The following is a 21,389-nucleotide window of genomic DNA, read 5'->3' on the forward strand; positions in this document are numbered from 1 at the left end:
TTTGTTATTTTCAGACACTACTCATATGACATGCATTAGTTTACCTGTGTGGGTTTTTTCAGGATTTTTTCACCTTCTTCACAGGATATTTTAAAAACAAGGTGCTGATATGTAAAAGAGCACAAAGGGAAGAAAGCTAATCATAAACAATAAAAAATTATAATAGGACTTTCCCCAACAAGATTATATTACCACTTCCAAATTATTTTTAAAAATGAAATATTGCTGGAATTCAGTCATATATTTGGCATTTAGTTAATGCTGAGTGAGGAGGGAAAAGGTGAGAGAGAGTCAGTGTGACATAAGGTGTGTGTTTCTTAAATTCTGAGTCATTCATACCTAAGTTCAAATCCTGACTCTGCCACTTACAAAGTGACATCGAAAAGTCAGTCCCTTTCTCAGAGCCTCTGGTTCCTTATCTGTAAAATGGAATGATATAAGTTGAGTATCTGAAAATTTATCCTCCAATCCTTTCCCAACATTCACCCCCAAGGTCATCACACCCTCAAGGCAGTAGCACCTGAGGTCAGTGAACTCTCCCTTCTCTTTGAAACAGTTTATTCATGAGGCTTCCAGGACTCCACCCTCTTCTAACCATATGTATACTCATATTAAATTATCTAAGCACTTGAATTAAAGCATGAGTGAAATGAAGTTGCTCAGTCGTGTCCGACTCTTTGAGACCCATGGACAGTAGCCTGCACCAGGCTTCTCTGTCCATGGGATTTTCTAGGCAAGAGTACTGAAGTGGGTTGCCATTTCCTTCACCAGGGAATCTTCCCAACCCAGGGATCAAACCCAGGTCTCCCACATTGTAGGCAGATGCTTTACCATCTGAGCCACCAGGGAATTAAAGCATAGTGTCCTAATGAATAAAATAGCAAGATCTAAGTAGAAACTGCCTTCAAGAAACATACTTTAAAGAAACAAGAATGAAAAAAATATATTAGGTTAAACCCCCTCTTCCAGCAACACAAGAGAAGACATGGACATCACCAGAAGGTCAACACCAAAATCAGATTGATTATATTCTTTGCAGCCAAAGATGGAAAAGCCCTATACAGTCAGCAAAAACAAGACCAGGAGCTGACTGTGGCTCAGATCATGAACTCCTTATTGCCAAATTCAGACTTAAATTGAAGAAAGTAGGGAAAACCACTAGACCATTCAGGTATGACCTAAGTCAAATCCCTTATGATTATACAGTGGAAGTGAGAAATAGATTTAAGGGATTATTTCTGATAGACAGAATGCCTGATGAACTATGGACGGAGGTTCATGACATTGTACAGGAGACAGGGATCAAGACCATCCCCATGGAAAAGAAATGCAAAAAAGCAAAATGGCTGTCTGGGGAGGCCTTACAAAGAGCTTTGAAAAGAAGAGAAGCAAAAAGCAAAGGAGAAAAGGAAAGATACTCCGATTTGAATGCAGAGTTCCAAAGAATAGCAAGGAGAGATAAGAAAACCTTCCTCAGTGATCAATGCAAAGAAATAGAGGAAAACAACAGAATGGAAAAGACTAGAGATCTCTTCAATAAAATTAGAGATACCAAGGGAACATTTCATGCAAAGATGGGCTCGATAAAGGACAGAAATGGTATGGACCTAACAGAAGCAGAAGATATTAAGAAGAGGTGGCAAGAATACACAGAAGAACTGTACAAAAAAGATCTTCATGACCCAGTAATCATGATGGCGTGATCACTCACCTAGAGATAGACATCCTGGAATGTGAAGTCAAGTGGGCCTTAGAAAGCATCACTACGAACAAAGCTAGTGGAGGTGATGGAATTCCAGTTGAGCTATTTCAAATCCTGAAAGATGATGTTGTGAAAGTGCTGCACTCAATATGTCAGCAAATTTGGAAAACTCAGCAGTGGCCACAGGACTGGAAAAGGTCTCCCTGTCCATCACCAACTCCCGGAGTTCACTCAAACTCATGTCCATCGAGTCGGTGATGCCATGCAGCCATCTCATCCTCCGTCATTCCCTTTTCCTCCTGCCCCCAATCCCTCCCCAGCATCAGAGTCTTTTCCAGTGAGTCAACTCTCTGCATGAGGTGGCCAAAGTACTGGAGTTTCAGCTTCAGCGTCAGTCCTTCCAATGAACACCCAGGACTGATCTCCTTTAGGATGGACTGGTTGGATCTCCCTGCAGTCCAAGGGACTCTCAAGAGTCTTCTCCAACACCACAGTTCAAAAGCATCAATTCTTTGGCATTCAGTTTTCTTCACAGTCCAACTCTCACATCCATACATGACCACAGGAAAAACCATAGCCTTGACTAGATGGACCTTTGTTGGCAAAGTAATGTCTCTGCTTTTGAATATGCTGTCTAGGTTGGTCATAACTTTCCTTCCAAGGAGTAAGCGTCTTTTTTTTTTTTTTTTTGTAAGCGTCTTTTAATTTCATGGCTGCAAGCATCATCTGCAGTGATTTGGGAGCCCAAAAAAATAAAGTCTGACACTGTTTCCACTGTTTCCCCATCTATTTCCCATGAAGTGATGGGACCAGATGCCATGGTCTTCGTTTTCTGAATGTTGAGCTTTTAACCAACTTTTTCACTCTCCTCTTTCACTTTCAACAAGAGGCTTTTTAGTTCCTCTTCACTTTCTGCCATAAGGGTGGTGTCATCTGCATATCTGAGGTGATTGATATTTCTCCTGGCAATCTTGATTCCAGCTTGTGCTTCTTCCAGCCCAGCGTTTCTCATGATGTACTCTGCGTGTAAGTTAAATAAGCAGGGTGACAATATACAGCCTTGACGTACTCCTTTTCCTATTTGGAACCAGTCTGTTGTTCCATGCCAGTTCTAACTGTTGCTTCAGTAATATCAGATAGAGTATATTTCTGAGCAAAGGACATTTCAGGGCAGGGGGATAAGAAAAGTCATGCCATAATGATACAGATCAATAAATCAACAGGACATAAAAATGCTAAACATTTATCCTCTCATAACAAAGCTTGAAAATATATTAAGCAATAACTGATAAAACTACAAGGAGAAATAGGCAAACTCAGAATTAAAGCTGACTATTTTCATCCCCCCTCTTAATAATTGATAGAACAAGTAGAGAAAATATAATCAAGGATACAGAAGACATAAACAACACTATGAACAGAACTGACCTAACTGACATTTACAGAACATTCCTGACAACAATAATTATACCTCCTTTCCAAGTGTACATAAAACATTTACCAGAAAAGACAATCTATTGGACTATCAAATAACTCTCAATAAATTTAAAAGGATTCAAGTAATATCCAAGTAATTCAACTATGGTCTCTGACCACATGGAACTCTTTAAAAATCAATAAGATAAAGATGTCTGGAAAATATATAAATATTTAGAAACTAAATAAAACACTTCTAAACAACTCATGGGTCAAAGAAGAAATCACAAGGTAATATAGAAAGTATTTTGAACTGAATAACAATGAAAATTTTGGAGATGGCATTAAATCACTTAAAGGAAGTTTCAAGTGGTAAAGAAAAATAAAGTTCTCAAATTAATGATTTCAGCTTTCCCCCCAAGGAAGCTATAGATATAGGTGGCAAATAAACACCTGAAAAGATTCTCAATATCATTAGTCATTAGCAAAATGAAAATTACAACCATAATGAGGCACCATTACAATCCACCACAATGACTGATGGCAAATGCTCTGATTAAATCGGGTACTGAAGATCTGAAACAACTGGGATTCTCACACAACCTGAAAGTTTCTTAAAGAGTTCCAAGTACACCTGCCCTACAGCACTGTAATTCCACTTAGAAGTACGTACCCTCCCCCTAAAATGAAAGCCTGTGTTCATACAAAGACTTGTACATGAATGTTAACAGCAGCCTTATTTGAAATCACCAGAAATCTCAGATGCCCCAAATGTCCATCAAGAATACACATATATTCAAGTTGTGGTATATTTATACAACTGAACATGCCTCATCAATAAAAGGAAAGAACTATTACTGTATATTGCAATAAGGGTGACTCTCAAAATAATTATCTGGAGGGAAACAGCCATAGAAAAACAGAAGAAGAGAGAATATACTGTATGATTCCCTTATATAAAACTCTAGAAAATACAAGAAAATACAAATAATCTGTAATGTTTACCTACAAATAATCTCTAGAAAATACAAACAATCCATCTGAAAATACAAACAGACTACCTGAAGAGTGGGCTTCCCTGGTGGCTCAGCTGTAAAGAATCCACCTGCCAATGCAGGAGATGTGGGTCCGATCCCTGGGTCAGGAAGATCCCCTGGAGAAGGAAATGGCAACCCACCCCAGTAATCTTGCTTGGAGAACCCCATGGACAGAGAAGCCTGGCAGGATACAGTCCATGGGGTCACAAAAGAGTCGGACACGACTTAGCGACTAAACAACAAGAATAACCACCTGAGGAGCAGGGAAAACAGGACTGGGGTGGGGATTCCCAGGGGGCACAGGGGGACTGTTGGGTGATGCATATGTCCAGCACCTTCATCGTGGTTACAGTTTCACAGGGGCATACATACATCAAACAAAACTGTACACACACATGTGTGTTTATTGTATGTGATTAAACCTAAATAAAATGGTTATTTTTAAGTAAAAAAATAGGTTTAAAAAATGATGCTCAAAAACAGTGCCTGGCTCCATCTAACGTCTGACAAATGGCAGATCCCAGTCTTGGTTCTGGGCTCTCAGTGGGGCTACAAAGTTGGCTAGGATGTGATCCTTGTGCTCAAGGACTCCTCAGTGGGGCTGGGGAGAGAAACAAGTGAATCGATTACAATAAACATAATTGTTTTAGAGTGTTGCTAAATGAAATTTTCAGATGGTAAATGTTACAGGGACTTAATGTTCGAACAGAATTAGAATCTTCAAAATGAAAGGAAGAAAAAAAATTAAATCTCTTCCTCCCTCTCTTCCTGTGTGTCCCGAATAGAGATTTCTTGAAGCTATTTCATTCACCATGCATATCATGGTCTTTTGTTCTTGCTTTCTTCAATTAGTTTATTAGCATTTCTCTCCCCTGCATTATGCATGTGTAGCCTAATCCCATTTTCATTTGCTTTAACTCAGCGTGTGTTTGGGGGCAGGAATGGTTTAAAAGTCTGGAATGATGTTCGCTGGACTGTTGACAGGAGTCTCCTCTGGTGTGAGCCAAGTCTGTACTCAGAGGGTCCTTGTGGAATATTTGTTGGTGAAAAACCAATGAAGATGCCAAGGTGAGGGCTGGAGCCTCAGGGGCAATAGCAGGAGAACAGTCTGGGGAGAGGGGTTTGAAGAGGTTCAGATGCTGGGATGACCTTCTGCTCGGGGTGGCAGGGATATCTCATGATACAGGCAGAGCAGCTCTAGATGATAAGAAATGGCAGGAGTTGAGACCAGAGAGGGCTCTGAAGTCAGTTCATGAACAGCCTCATGGACCACGTGAAAGAATCTGAACTCCATCCTATGGGCCCTGACACCCCACCATCTGCCGAAGACCTATTCCAGCAGAGACGTGAGCAGATGTTGAGAGAAAAAGCACATGAGTGTGTCTGAAACACAAGTATATGTAGCAGCCAGAGTGCACCACCTCATCCTTGGAAAGCACAGCACGCATCAGAGATGAAGGTGCCTGCAGGAGAAACCTGTTTTTTGCTGTTTAACTCTAACTTATCAGCCTTCTTTGATCATGGAATCCTTTTCCCACAAAACACCTACGAATTAGCAGAATACAGGTTCCCTGGGGCATGGTGTAGAGACTGCTGTAGGAAGCCTGGCTGGTGCTTCCCCTGTCCTCCTCCCTGGCTGCTCCATCACCCGCTGATGGCCTGGTCAAGAATGGAGAATGCAAGCCTAGGAAAGGGAGGTGCAGTGGAACCTGAGATGCTAACAGTCATAGTTTGTAAAGCAGGATCACAGCTTTCTGAGCTCATGAAGAATTGGGAGGTCATAAATGTCTCTTCCCCTCCATGAAGGCAATTAAAAAATCAGAGTCAAGGTGAGGAAGCAAGAGGCAGATGTAGCAGTGGGAGGCTTAAGCCAGCACCTCCTCTGTGTGTGAACCCCTCATGCTGGGGACTCCAGGCAGCCTGACAGAAAGGAGGTGCAGCCCTCACTCATAGGCTGTTCCAGAAGCCAGATGTGTGTATCAAGTCCCCAACACAGCATAGCTGGGGTGAGGAGTACAGGACGGCAGAAGGGTGAACAAATCCAGGGAGATCTTTTGGCAGAGGCAATGCTTAGCAAACTCCTGCAGGAAAGGTAAATCCTTGACAGTCAGAGGTGGTCATTCCAAGCCTAAAAGAAAATCCTAGCAAAGATCCAAAACCAAGACAGAAAAATAAATAGAGGAAACAACAAGTCACCCACTGCTTGTAGGGATAAACCACAGGCATGCAGGCAGAGGGCAGAAGTAAGGAAAGGATGAAGAGGTGTTATGGGTCATCCTAGAATGAGTTCTGAGGCAGCAGGCAGGATGTAGGTTTTCATTGACTAGGGAACCAGCCAGTAGGTTGGAAACACTGGTCCCTGGGACTGGAACACGGTGAGAAACAGCTGAGGGGAGGATGATGGATTCAGAGAGAGGCACTGAGCTGGAGGTGATCACAAGGCTTGCAAGCAGCTGAGTCCAGAAGGCATCTGGATCCCTGGGTCTGGAGCTCAGAGGAAAAAGATATGGGGTGTGGGGGTCATGGAAATAGGCTAGTGGTGGGGCAGGGCCTACTAGCTCTGCCTCCTCCCTCCTTAGAACCTGCCTCCCCCTGGGCACCTGCTGAACCACAGAACAGAGCCCACCCAGAGCATCAGTTGTTGACAAAACCTAAGCACAAGCGTTATGTACCTGCTTCTGCATTTCTTGAACCATTTGCATAAAAGTTTGCTTTGTTCCCATGTCTGGAGGAACTCTGACAGTGAGAGCTATCCAGTAACAAAGGGGGTGCTTCAGGTCCCCTTCACAGATGGTTTTGGAAGAGGCTGGAAAGACAGACATTCCATGAAAGAATTTCCCCCATAAGCTTCTCAAGAGGCCAGACAATGAGGCAGGTGTGTCCTGCCTGGACGCAGAATGTCTCAGGAGAGCGTTCTCCTCTGCCCCCAGTCTGCATCCAGACCCTGCCTAGCGCTGAGGACACAGACACCTGCGCATCACTAAGCCAGAGCCACGTGGGGAGGAGGCTCTCCAGATCAGCTGACACAGGTTCTGGGAGCCAAAGTCAAGTCTGATGGGTCCTAAACTGGCAGCTTCTGATGAATGAGGCACAGCAGTTCCCTCCATCCCTGGGCTTCCCATCTTAATTGTTTGCCTTTGTCTTTTCTTGGAGGCTGACTGGGAAGTACTCTTCAAAGCAACTTGCTCTACCCTATGCTGTGTACAATGACCTGCCTTCAACCAAACCCTTTTGAGAATCTACCCTTAATACAGGGTATTGGGGATTCAGTGGGGACCTGGATCCTATCCGTGTCCCCAGGGGACTCACAGCCTAGTGGCTACCTTGACTAATATTCAAATTTGCTATTCACACTTCTTTTGAATCCCCCATCCCCCTCCAAGTTAATGTGTAACTTAATCAATTGATAAAAATACAGTTTATGCCCCAAAGCACATCTGCTTGCCAGTGTCCTTTCCCTCAGTAGAGCCCAAGGATCTGTAGAAACTGTCAGCAAGGCTCACATACTCACAGCCTTTCTCTGCATCCAATTACCCCTTCTCCAAATAAAACAGACCTGTAATATGCAACACCAATATTCACCAGTGAGGGTGCAGACATATTAAGAAAACCACTGCATGAAGAAAACAAACAAAAACACGTGCCCTTGAGTGTTTATCTTGAATCCAGGAAAACACATTAAGAAAGTCAAATACAGAAAGAAAAACTGAAGGACAGAGCCGTGAGGAATGAGGGAAGCAGCGGGTGGAGCTGGAGGATCACCACAGAGGCCACCCTGGGGAAAGATGTGGTAGGAAGAGACACTGCCTGAGCGCGTCTGATGGGCTGAACTTCCTCCAGAGAAGTGGTGAGCAGTTCGGGAAGCGAGAGATGGAGTCCCAGTGTAGATGCTAGAGTCTGGAGATCATGGTGGAGCTGCTAAATACCTGCCCCTGATTCTTTTCCTCCCATTTTATTTTTTCCGAGCCATCACATATGATAAACAGAGAAGCAACTGGGAAACTATTGGTCTGTGGGTCTGTATTTGGATAGAGCCTGGAATGCTGTAACCATCCTAAGAATAATAGGACTTGTTTCCAAGAGGGTCATGCTGTACTAGGAAACAGCAGCTCCGAATATGGCTTGGATAAATTGACTTGTGATTTAGAAAACATCTCAGTCATTAACCAGAGGCCACACTGGGGTCTAAGAGTCAAAGCTTTACAAAAGGACCCACCATCAGATCTCAGACTTCAAGAATGTCCCTGAGTGCACACCAAGGCCAGCTCAAGGGCATCCCCATCAGTATGCATACCAGAGCCCTACTGATTGGTCTTACGGAATCAGACCCTGACTGTAGGTTAAAGGATCATTGCCAGGACTACCTGCAGGATGGTGTCATTTGGTGTGAAGGTCTCTGGAGCCAACAGTCTTCATACAAAATCCCAAAAGCACCTTTCAATAGCTGTATGACCTTGAGCAAGTAATTCAACCTCTCAAGCCTACCTTTTCCCATCTGTAAAATGGGGATGCTAATAACTACCATACAGGGTTGTGAATGAGGGCTAAGGGTGGTAACAAACACAAAATGCCCTGACAAGTGCTTGGCCTCCCCGTAGAAAAGGAAACTCAGAAAATGGGAGGGGTCACTTCTGGGGACATTTATCCCAGGGACAGCCACATGATTCGTCTTTGAGTTCACGGTGCGATGTGCGGCTGACTGGGGTGGAGCTCAGCAGTCCTCTTGGGTGAGGCTGTTCCAGTGTGGCCCTGACAGCTGTGCCCACATCCAACACCTCCCGGTGGCATTTCCTGCCACCCAACAATACCCTGAGGACACCTCACACTGGTTAGTGTTAACCCCAGCCCTGGAGAGGGGGTGGGAGGGACAGACAAGAGAGTCCTTGGAGTGGGTCAGGATTCAGGGGAGGAAAAAGGAAATCAGTTAGAAATGTAAAAACAGTACTTTTTGAAGACTGACAATATAGAAACCCTGGCCATCTGATTTGGAGGAGCCCTCCCCAAAATAAAGCCAGCATCTGACATCTGCCTTATGGGGCACATAGAATCCCTCCGTCTCCGGGAACAAAAGAAACCTATAAAGAAGCTGGCAAAGCCCAGAGGATCAAACCCTCCCAGCACCAAGAGGACTCCGGCAGGCTCTGAAGAAAGCAGCCGTCATGTCCCTTCTCCTAATTACCAGCACAACAATCTGCAACCCCAGGGAAATGGACCTTGCAGGTCTCCAATTGGCCTGTGTAGACACGGAGTTAACAAGATATGAATTTATGGACAAAAACCATGAAAAGTGGGCCTCGCAAGCAGTTACTATCTGATACTACCTGCAAAATAAGAAAGTAAGCCACCCAAAAGTCTTTCAGCAATGGTAGCACTGAGCTAATGAAGAAACACACATCATAAAAGCATAAATTACCTGCACGATAAACCCTGCATCTTCTAGAATGTGGCCATTAGAAATCAATCAGTTAATTTAGGAGCAACGGAAGGCCACGGGCTGATGAAAGCCCGTGCCAGGAAGCACTTTGAAGAGTCAGCTATATTAATAGCTGGCTGGGGTCATATGCACTGTCCCAGAGGGTGCTTCCTGAACGGATGTGCAGGCAGAGGGGGCTCTTCAGGGAAGTGAGGGCATGTTGCTTCAGGGAAGCGAGCCCATGTAATGTGTGCGGCGTGAGCAGGCCAGGGCCAGGTAGGGTGCAAGTGGTGGAGAGCAGACCACGCCACCATGAAATCTCGATGTCCCCGTTCCTCCCAGGGCCCAACCCAGTGGGAAGGCCACCTGAGGGAGAGATTTACCATTTACCCCCTTTAGAAGGTTACACTGACCCACTACCTGACCAGCTGCACAGGGGGATGTGCGCACACAGACACACACCTATACAGATACACATACACACATACTGACATGTGCATGCATTAATGCACACACATCCATACACACTCTCACAAATATATACAGTTACACACTCACACCCATGCACTCTTACATACACACAGTCACATAACACACATATACCTTCAGGCTCCTACAGGAAGTGCAGCCTCTAGCCGGTTCTGCATTCCTTTGCACATCCCCTCTGCATCCCCTTTTCTGGCCAGCCTCCATCTCTCCAGTCTCTGACCCCTGGCACGTGGCCTCCCCTCACCCAACATATCTAGAGCCTGACGCCACTTCCTCCTGGACTCAAATCTGCACTGTTTTCCTGGCTCCCACCTGCTCCAGGTGAGCAGCTTGGCATGGCCCGTCCAACTCTCTCACCTGCTGTCTCGCTCAGTGAAGCCCTGGACTCCACTCCAGCACCCCAAGTCAGAGCAGAGCCTGACCGGTCACTCTGTACGTTCTGAGTGGCGGGAGCTCAATGTAAGCCACACCCTTCACCATTCTGGAGCTCTTACCTCATTCACAAAGACCCAATGGCTGTCCTTGGAAGCCAGGTTGGTCTCCACAGCCTGCAGAGAAAAAGAAATGTAAGAAAAAAACATGAACAGAAGCAAGCCAGAGGCTGGCAGACACACAGGATGACTGCTGAGACAGAGTTTGATAAACACTGTTCTTGGAGAATTTTTTCCTCACAAAACACGCCATCCCCCTGGGCAGCTCTGGCCGCCTCAGCTGCTGGATGCATCATTTGAACACGGACGTCTGATTTCCTGCTGTTCTTTGGAATTCGCGTGCACCAGCCCGGAGCAAGGTTAGAAGCTACAGCTCCTGAAGGCATCACGGGCGGGGACATCCCTCCCTTTCTCATCTCAGAGACTGCCTGCAAACTCTTTTCTAGAGGGTTACTGGGGTGGGGGATGTCTCATCATTCCCCAAGGCTAGAGACTCAGGAATCTGCAACAAGGGATTTACAGCTGCTTGGCCAGCCAAGCTAAACAACACCCAGGAAGATGGCGGCTCACAGCCAGGGCTCTGAGCTGCCTTCAGCTCTAAAGAACCCATCAAGGACCCTAGAACTGACTCTTTTTTTGCTCCAGAGCAGTGACCCCCACCTCCCACCATTCTCTATTAGAGCATTTTGTTCCGTTTATTTATAGCACTTGCCATGTCTGTACTTGACGGAGAAGGCAATGGCACCCCACTCCAGTACTCTTGCCTGGAAACTCCCATGGGCAGAGGAGCCTGGTAGGCTGCAGTCCATGGGGTCGCTAAGAGTCAGACATGACTGAGCGCTTCACTTTGACTTTTCACTTTCATGCATCGGAGAAGGAAATGGCAACCCACTCCAGTGTTCTTGCCTGGAGAATCCCAGGGACGGGCGAGCCTGGTGGGCTGCCGTCTATGGGGTTACACAGAGTTGGACACGACTGAAGTGACTTAGAAGCAGTGTCTGTACTTGAATAGTTTTCAGCTTATTTATTTCTTATTATCTATCTCCTTTAACCAACTGGGGTCTCCATGAGGTCAGGGCCACACCTATGGCCATCACATTTGCATCTCAAAACCTTCCACTATAACCAGCACATAGGCAGTGTTCAATATATAAAGAACACTGTTGTTGAACATATGAATGAAGGATAGGAGGGCTAGGCAGATGGGACCCAGTTACTTATTTTGCTTCTCATATGTTTTTAGGAGTGCTCTTTCCCTTTTTAGACTGGAAATCCAACTACTTTAGCACATTAAAAAGTGGGGCAGGTGTATGGGATAATTTTGAACATTTAAATTTTTCTGTAGTTTTCCAAATAAAAAGAGTAAGTGTATGTAGATTGACAAAAGAGGAGGAATTGATAGTTTTCCAGCTTGTCCTGTAAGAATACTCACAGTTAGCACGTGCCAAGTATTGCTGAGTGCCAGGCAATGTGCCAGGCCTTCTATGAACATGGGAGAGAGTTCAGATCATAGTTCTCTTTTATTTTTAATTTTTTTATATTTTTATAATGTAATTTTTATTACTCTTTATTTGGAAAGATACAGAAAAAAGCAAATGTTCAAAATTATCCCATAAACCTACCACATTTTTTAATGTGTTAAAGTAGTGAAAACTCCCCATGTATCCCTCCAAATTCATCCCCCAGGGACTATTCCAAATGGCCCCTTCCAGAAGTTTTTAGTCACGTCTGCATGTGTCTGCATACACTTAGCAAACTGATGTTCTTATCAAAATGGGGTCATGAAACGCACATCAGGTTTCAACTATCACTTTTGACTTATCAGTGTATGAAGAACATCTTTTCCTCATCAGTACACAGAGGTTTGATTTGTTCTCCTTAACAGGTGAGGCATAGAGGGGTAAGAAGCCTGCAGGCTCCAGTGCCCCAGCATACACATGGCACTGCCACTGTACAGGGCCTCAGTGAGAACCACACGTCTGCAAGGAATGAACGCGTTTGCTGGTCAGCACCAAAAGCACATGGAAATAGGGCCTGTGGGGGTGCCTGGGCCAGCTCCAGCATCCCAGTCCTCTGGACACTAAGGGTGGTCATTGGCGAAGGCCACAGATGCTCCTTCTCCAGCCTATGAATGACAAGGTGCCATCCCCCATGAAGACAAGTGGGGACAGGAGTCCAGACTGGACTGGAGGGATGGCCTCCACCAGCTGGCATTTACCACTCTGGTCTCCGTTTGCTTATCTGTAAAATGTACATAACACTTGCTTCCTCTTGTCTGCCTATGTAGGTGTAATATTTCGGTCTCACGAAGCAGCAAACACACAGAGCAGTGTCCAGAGAAGCCCCGGCCCTTCCCAGGAAGCAGCAATGGGAAGTGTGCATCCCCATCCTTCGTGAGTTCCATCCTTACCTCTCGACTCATCTACATTCTTAGATCCTGAGAGTCTCCTCTGGCCACAGGAGTCCTTCCCTTAAGAGACAGGTGCCCATGAAAAGCTTTCTTGCTCAGGATGAAAGAGTTATGTCTAAGAATACCTTGGCCGCTCCCTCCCAGCCAGAGGAAGAAGTTGCCAAGCGTTCCGTCTCCTGCACTTGTACGAAGGAAGCACTGAGAGAGGCCATGCGCTATGCCTGAGTCCCTCGTGGGGCCATGAACTGAAGACTCCTTTCTCGACACTCTACAAATTCCATAAACCATACTGCAAAGAAGGCACAGGGACTTCGGAGTCAGCGGCTCTCCGAGGAACCCTTAGACCCTCAGGCAGGGTGGGGAAGGGAGAGCCCCCAGTCTATAGCTTCCTTCCTCCCAATACACAGACTGTCAGGAATGTCTTCAGAAGCTCAGAGGCCCAGGAGGAGGTGGGGAGGGAAACGTGAGACAGGTGATGTGAAGTCACTGCAGCATGTGGCCAGGCTCTGACTTGCCTCCATTCCTGACACCTCAGCATTTCCTTAATGCTCACGTAGAGAAGAAGGCACTCCAGTACTCTTGCCTGGAAAATCTTATGGATGGAGGAGCCTGGTAGGCTGCAGTCCATGGGGTCGCTGAGGGTCAGACATGACTGAGTGACTTCACTTTCACTTTTCACTTTCATGTATTGGAGAAAGAAATGGTAACCCACTCCAGTGTTCTTGCCTGGAGAATCCCAGGGACAGGGGAGCCTGGTGGGCTGCTGTCTATGGGGTCGCACAGAGTCGGACATGACTGAAGTGACTTAGCAGAGGACAACCAGTAACATGCTCATCAAATCTGCACATGATACAGAGCTGGGGGTGTCATGGCATCTGAGAAAGCTGAAACACTGAGCCAAATCTAAAGACACACAGTTGAACAAGGCTGAACTCAAAGCCCTACACTTATTTTCCAGGAGCAGAAGGGCACATGGGGAGATGAGACTTCAAAGTGAAGACCCATGAAAAGGCAGGGGCTAGAAGGTCTGTGCTGTCCTTGGGGAGTTGACTAGAAGGTCAGTCTGCTTGATGGAGGGCACTGCAGACTGGAAGTGGTCACGGAGTTGGACAGTGTAAACTGATGGCCAGTTATAGTCACCAGGGACAGTCCAGGAATGCAGAGAGGCTGGAATTGATCCTTATAGCGTCTGAGAGCTGATTCAGGACCAAGGTCTCCAGTGCTCGGGTAAGGAGATAATAACTCAATATGAGACAGAACTTTCTGACTTTCCAAGGAGTTCAACATGGAATGGTTTGCCACCCCGGGAGCAGCAAGGTCTCATCGAAGAAATGATTGAATGGAAGGCAGATAGTTGGACGATGAATGGTAAGTGAATATCAGCATGGAGGTTGACCATGGGTGAGGGGTAACACCCATCATCACTGGCATTCTGCAGCCATGAATCTCAGTCTGGCTACATGTAAGAACCTCCTAGGGAGCTTTGTAAAATGCAGACCCTGGGGCCCTACTCCTTGGAATCCTAATTCACTGGGAATGGTCATGTGCCTAAGATACTGTGTTCTTTCAGAGCTCTGAACCCTGAATCTTAGCCTCCAAAGCTGGGAGCTCTGTAGTCCAGAATGTGTAGTTTTGTGAATTTGAAGGTGTAGGCGCACCTGTACAGGTGAGAGGTCCTCCACTGTCCCTGCAGGAGCCAGCAGTGCAGACCTAACTCAGCCGCCAGGACATCCCATGCAGCAGGTGAGAGCCCCGGCTACACTAAGGCATCTTCCCACCAGGTCTCAGACTCATGTGTGGAAGATAATGATGGAGAGAATTGATCAGAAAACCCACAGGACAACTGGCCAACTTTCCTGTCCTACTTTCCCTCACCAATTAGCAATTAGCTAATTTGTTAAGCCTCTTTTCCCCACATGGAGATAAATAGCACTTGGCTGCAGCCTTTTTCAGAGGGTGCAACTCACACAGAAGCTGCGATGGCTGGTGAGAAGGAGATGCAACTGCAGATTTAGCGAGAACACCCTCCCCTCCCCAATGACTGGAGAACTGCTGCCAGCTCCCTGGGCAGAGCCCTAAATGCTCCAAGCCCAGAGGATGGTGTCCCCTTCTAAGTACCCTTCCCTCATCTTCTCCAACCATAAGTGAGGCAGGTGGAGGCCCCTGAGATCTCCCTTTTATCTCAGAGCCAGCAAGGTCAGGACAAGGCAGGCAGGCAGAGCATGGTCAAATCCCAGGTCCGCCTCTACTTACCTGAGTGCCCCTGTGTTAGCTACTCCACCTCTCTGAGCAGCAGCCCCATGCCCGCAGGGTGTTAAGATGCTGGCAGCACAATCGATGCTGTGCCCTGGGCCCCCTCAAATCCCATTGGGAATTCTGAGCGCGCTGGCTCTCCATGCGCATCCATTGCCAATGCAGACACTGACCAACTGTCGGAACTCTCCTTGGCACTCATGGAAATGTGCACCCTCACGAAGGACTGGGGATGCCCAGCTGCCCCGTTCCACTATGGGGACTGTTTGGAGTGTAAGCTCAACTGTTTCCAGGTTCCTTCTGCAGAACCAGCCCACACGGCCTCACTGCTGGCTGCCTCTACTTCCATGATCCACATTCCCACTCCCTTGCTGGGCTCTTCTTAATTCCCCTGGGAAAACTTCTTAATAAATCGTCATCACACAAACTCTCACATCAAAGTTGGCTTCTGGGAACCCAACCTGAGACAAGCACCCCCCATCTTACAAATACTGTGAGAACTAACATGAAATTAAGTTGAAGCCTCCATCCCAGAAAGAAGCTCATATGGATGATCAGTGAACACGAAGACCCTCCCCATTCCTTTCACTCACATCTCTTGCCTGGTTGTCACTCGATGGTCTTTTTTGAATACATAGAAATCTCTATACATTTCTATACATTACACAGTAATTACTCATGTGTTCCTGTTTTTTTCATTCAGTAGACAGCACTAGCCACATAGAGCAGCTGTTCCAACTCTCCTGGTTACTGGTGAGAGCCAGGAGTCTCATCCCATGACATCACAGAGCCAAAAGTGGCCTAAAGACCAATAATAAACACACCATGCAAATGTGGTGAGCACTCCTCCTCCCTGAGTTCATAGACCCTTCAAAGCAGCACAAAGTGGGTTTCTGCTTTTGTCATCTCAGCCATGCCACAGGTTTACTGCTGGCATCTGCAGAGGAGTGTTGGGCAGCTAGATAAGTAAAGGGCGGCCCCTTCTTTCCACGAGCAGGGCAAGGAGCAGACCTGACCTTCTGCTCTGGGTGGGTTCCTGGTCGCTGGCCCACTGCAAGTAGGGCAGCTGGTTTCCTCAAACCACGCTTCTCTCCTGCAGTGGGGCACTGAGACTCCTCACTAAAGAATGCAGTAGCAGGAGATAGAGTCCTGAGCAATTGCAGGAGCTCTGCACAGACGTGTGGGCCCCAGAAACTAGGTCTCAATGAACCCAAGGGCTGCTTGTAGTAATAGCAAAGGAGCCCTGGTTAGGTGGTTGCTGTGAGTCCCTAAAAGGCCATGCCTTGACCATCAGAGCCCAAAGGCCTGGCTCCTAGGTTCCCTCAATAGACTGGCAAGAAGAGAGCTTTAGAAGAACTGAGGAGGTGGAAACTTGTAAAGAATCATACTGACTCCTGCTTTAACCCCTTGCAAATAGAAGAGGAGACCCAAGATGCTTAGGTGGCATGTAGCCCAGGCTAGGGCTGGGATAGTGGACATAAGCAGCCACAGGAAGGAACATCTCACACAGAGGCTGAACTGGACACCTGCCCTGGTTCTGATAAAGCACACTATCATAGGTTGACCCCACTTAAAGGAAGCGGAAAGCAGCTGTTCTTCCCACACCTGAGGAAGGGAATGCGTCTTCTCATCTGTGAGCAGCAGCTCCTGTCTGAACCTCAGAGAGCCTTTTTCCATGGCCAGTGGCATCTACAGAGCTGGGGTATGAGTGACATGGGACATGCCAGCCTACAGACCTACCAGGGGACGTTTAGATCCTGTCCTGGCCACCCAGCTACTTTGATCCCACAGTTTTCATAGAGAACTAGATGCAGACCAAACCCCAGCTCCTGGTTCCCAAACGCTCTGGACAGAAAGCACAGCCAAGAATGGGATGTGTGGGGCTGCTTGCCTGGAAGGAGCTGAAGAGGCCTCTTGCCCACACAGAGGTAAGAATCAGTGCTAATATACAAATGCCTGGAAGGAAACAGAGAAGAGAGGGGTCCTGAAGGATCAGTAGAAGTAGCTCCAGCTTGGTCCTGTGTTCTCAGCCTTTCAGGCAGGACCAAGTTGCAGCCATTTCTGAGAGTGAGGAGAAACTGCTTTTGTCAAGCACCAGCCAGATACTTCAATACAACACATCTACTTCACAAGCCACAGGTCTCACTTTATTCACAGCACCCTAAGGAGCCAGGAAAGTTCTCATTCCCATTTCACAGCAGAGAAACTAAGATCTACATCTACACTCAGACTTGCATAGGCCCCTCAGATTCAGAGACTGAATCTGAACTTGGGCCCTTTTGTCCCCTAAACGTGTGTTCTTTCCCCTTGAGCATGCGGCTCTCCCAAAAGCCTGGTCACCCATCAGAGCAAGTGTACAAGCTTTCAGGCCTGGCCTTCTGACCATGGGAACAAAACCATCTTTTCTTTTTTCATATCTAAGGAAATACCCTTATGAGTCATGGCGCCTACCTTCCCAGGTTAACTTGTCCTCCTAAGTCTGAGACCATTGTTTCATTTGCCTTTCTCAAGTCTGAGCCTATTTCACTTTATCTTAGCCTCAAGAAATACTAAATGGAGTGGAAAAAACCTCCATATGGAAGCCTTCCAGCAACATCACTGAGGATTTATTTTACAAAGTGCAAATGCCACTGACTATTTGTGTATGTGTTAATTGTTGGCCATGTCTCCATCCCCCTCCCCCAACACTGGGAGCCTGAGATAATGAAAGCTTGTCAACGATAAGCATCTTTTTAAAACCCCAACTCTTAACATTTCAGAACAGTCCCCCCCTGGAGCCCAAGGCCTGGCATTTTCCCAAGGACAGACATGGAGCTAACTTTAAAGACCCACTGCTGTCTTTGCAACAGCATGCTATTTAGGAACAATTCTGTCTATGCAATGTCACCCCCCTGGAGCATGATCAAGTGCAACGCCCCTCTTTGCAAGGAAGGGGAGGAGCTGGTTGCAAGACTATGGATGGTCCCGGGAGCCCAAGGAATGGTCCCCAGGAGCTCAAGGAGACCAGCAAAGCAGTCACCATGAGGCCCAAGTTTCAGAAGATATGCCCAGAACTACCATGAGGAAACCCATTAAGGGCAGTTAGCACTGAGCTGCATGATGCCACACCGTGCTTCCCAGGGGCTGCCTTCTCGGGAAAAGGCCTGAGCTTCTGGTCCAGATACTCGCCCTCTGTACTCCAGCCTTGCCTCCAGAACCCCTTGGGGCCTTGCTTTCACCAGAAAACTGGTGGATTTCCCCTCATCTGTTCCCCCTCCCCACATCTCCCATGGCTCCTCCTTACTCTTACTCCTTAGCTTTTCTGGCTCCATCCTTACTCGTAGATCTCACTGAGGAATCTTGGGTCCTGTATCACAGCCACACAAGGCCGTCTGGGGAAGGTGTGGCAGAATTAATCTTGTGTAGCTTCCAAAAGTAACTCTGGGACACTGAAGAGGGAGATCTGAGCCTATAGCCTGGGAATGCAGGAAGTACTCTGGCTGGGCCAGGCTGGACGGAGGTGAGGGTTACTTACATACTGGGTCCAATGACTGACACTTGCTGAACAACTCTGCCACCTGACCTGGTGCTAAGCCCTTTACAGGTGAAACCTCCCTGGGTCCTCAGGACAGCTCATTGACAGAGGTTCTGAGCCTGTAGGTGGGGAAGTCTCCCAGCAAGTCAGTGCGGCCGAGGCAGCACAATCCAGCCTTTCAGACACCAGAGTCCGTGTGCTTTTGAGCATATTGTGCAGACTCGGGAACTGAGCAAAGACACACTCACTCGGCACTTTTTGTAGATGTTTAATGCAAAATCGACAGCGGAGCTGGAAGGCGGTGCAGACAGTGGCGAGGCCTGGCATGTGGAGCTAAACAGACTTCTGTAAAGTCAGGTCCCAGATTCTGGAGTTTCCTGCCACCATCCTTCCCCAGAACTCCTGGGTCAAGTGATCCTCTGATTGCCACAGGGCTTCTGTATATGGAAGGCAGCCTTCAGCCCCTCGCCAAGAAGTGAGCTCCTCCAGGGCTGAGGTCTGATATAGTCACCACACAGCCCTGGCAGATGACGAACTTCGGAAAAATGTCTATGGAAGGAATGAACGGGTGCGTCCACACTCCTGGATATTTGCTGGTGCTCAGTATGAGGAAGGTCAGGGGCATAAGTAGGAAGCTCAGTACAGCACAAGGGGATACTGACATACAGGCAACCACAGCTCTGCACAGCAGTTACCGAATTAATGGAAAGCCACACACATGAGACCTGTGTCCTCACTTCCCACGGGATCAACATGCATTTGATTTCCAGTTTACATCATGCCATGCAAAGTAAGTCCTGCCTGTATTTCAAAGCAGCATCCTTTCTCTGCAACTCTGAGAGAACCTGAGACTGAAATGAAGTGAATGTGAAAGACAGATAAATGAAAGATATCATGACCTTTAGAAGCTGATGGAAACACAATCAAATTTTGGAGCTTTTCTGTGGGAATGTAATATTTCTTCACTTCTGCTGAGTTCCGAACCTCCTGATGAAAGTTCCCGTTTATCCTATATCCCGCCTAACAATACACTAATTTCTGGGCTTGGTTGGTCCATCAATGGCATTTAAAAGGATATTACCATCACACCAGAGAGAGTTATTCATGAGATTTGTTTCTTAGACTTGCTTTGATCTCAGAAAAACTATTATGTTGCTATTGGGGAAAAAAAAAGAAAGCATAATGGACTAAGTACATGTGAAAATCTGACGGATCTAACAATTTCTAGTCAATCATGACGCATCCCTGGCCTCGGTCCCCACTGTTTACCAAGTCTGAGATAAACAGCTCTTCTAAACTGCCTTCCCACTTTGTACAGAGGGCAGAAGGGCCAGCCCACGGCCTCTGGGGGGATGAAGATTCATTACAGGTCATTTCTTGATCCTTCAGATGAAATAGAGACAGGTTCCAGGGCTGTGCAGGAAGTGCAATTGACTGTAATAAAAAGTGAGAATATGCTACATGTGGACAATTTATGAGGAAGCATTAATATCAGCAGAAAAATGAAATGGAGTCTGCTCGCAGGCACGATCTATTTAATAAGATCAACTTGAAGAAGTGAAGCCAGGCGGTACCGATGAGTAGCAACTGATGGATACTTGGATTTTAATCAGTGGTCCATAATTTCCCTGCCACCTGGAGGGCAGAGAAGCCAAATTAGGCCCTCCATGTTCTCACTCTCACAGACACCCAAGCTGTCCTGATGGGAGGGGGTGGGAGTCAGCTTTTCTGCCAATCTTGCATGATGGAGGAGAAAGGTATTCCAGGTATACCAGGAATACCAAATGATCTCCATAATCATTTGGGGGATTAGGGTGTACAGTAAAGCCAAGGCTTCTGAGCTTATTTACACTTGCTCTGATTTGATGAGAGCAGCCGTCAGTCTCTGCAGTGGGCTGTGTACAATCTCACCACACGGACCCCCAGGGGGCAGGGGACACTCATCTTGGGTGGCAGGTGGCTGCACTGAACTATTCCTCATACACTCTGCTGTTCAGCTCCAGCTTCAAATGATTTTCAGACAGAAGCAAAGTAAAGTCTAAAACTGATTAAATGCTTTCTTATTCTCCCTCCCACAGGTATCTGCATGTTGATACTAGAGCTTGAACCAGTGCTGTGTGCATGCAAAGACCAGCTCCAGGGACCCACAGCATCAGATGCTGCTGAAGGAGAGAATGGGGACTGTTTGAGGCAGAAACGTCTCTCCCCTGCCACTGGGTCACATGATACCTCAGAGGCCTGTCCCACACATGTGGTTTCTCAGCCCCAGAGTCTGAGACCCACAGTGGGACATCCATTGGGAGAACAACTACACTGTCTGTGTCGCTCAATTAAAGCATCAGTGTTCAAGGTTAACACCATGACCCCTTCAAATCGTACCAGGCAAGCCATTTCTGCACACATATCTAATTCCTTTTCCCAACCTAAATTGTTTTTAAAAGATGGAAGCGTTTGAATTCTTTTTAAGGCAATAAAGTTGAAAGTAGCAATTCTTTACCAAGCTGATAAGAGCTGCTGGGTGCAATTTGTATTCTTTTTTATGAGCCTGACTTTTGGGAGAACGAAATAGGAAGAAAAATCTCTTCTTTTTAGTTCTGGAGACAAGAACCACTTCTTCCTCGGGGTGCTGGGGAGGAGTTCCCTGGCTCGGGAGTTGTCAGAAAACAAGTCGCTGATTCGTGACCCAGGAAACCCAGGAAACACCCTGTGCTAGGATGGGCACAG

The 21,389-nt window shown here is 46.8% G+C and overlaps 1 protein-coding gene across 5 annotated transcripts in view; it reads right to left on the minus strand.

The window, feature by feature from the left end:
- GRID1 (glutamate ionotropic receptor delta type subunit 1) overlaps positions 1-21,389 on the minus strand; it is a 692,098-nt gene that overhangs the window by 263,148 nt on the left and 407,561 nt on the right. For 4 of the 5 annotated variants that reach the window (XM_061405546.1, XM_061405544.1, XM_061405547.1 and 1 more), the window contains one exon: positions 10,552-10,605. The exons of the other annotated variant lie outside the window; for it this stretch is intronic. In XM_061405546.1, coding sequence (XP_061261530.1) covers positions 10,552-10,605 — 54 coding nt within the window. The remainder of the gene's footprint in view (positions 1-10,551; positions 10,606-21,389) is intronic. 5 annotated transcript variants of the gene reach the window in all.

The sequence above is a fragment of the Bos javanicus genome, chromosome 28, assembly GCF_032452875.1.
Source record: "Bos javanicus breed banteng chromosome 28, ARS-OSU_banteng_1.0, whole genome shotgun sequence".
Taxonomy (NCBI): Eukaryota; Metazoa; Chordata; class Mammalia; order Artiodactyla; family Bovidae; genus Bos; species Bos javanicus.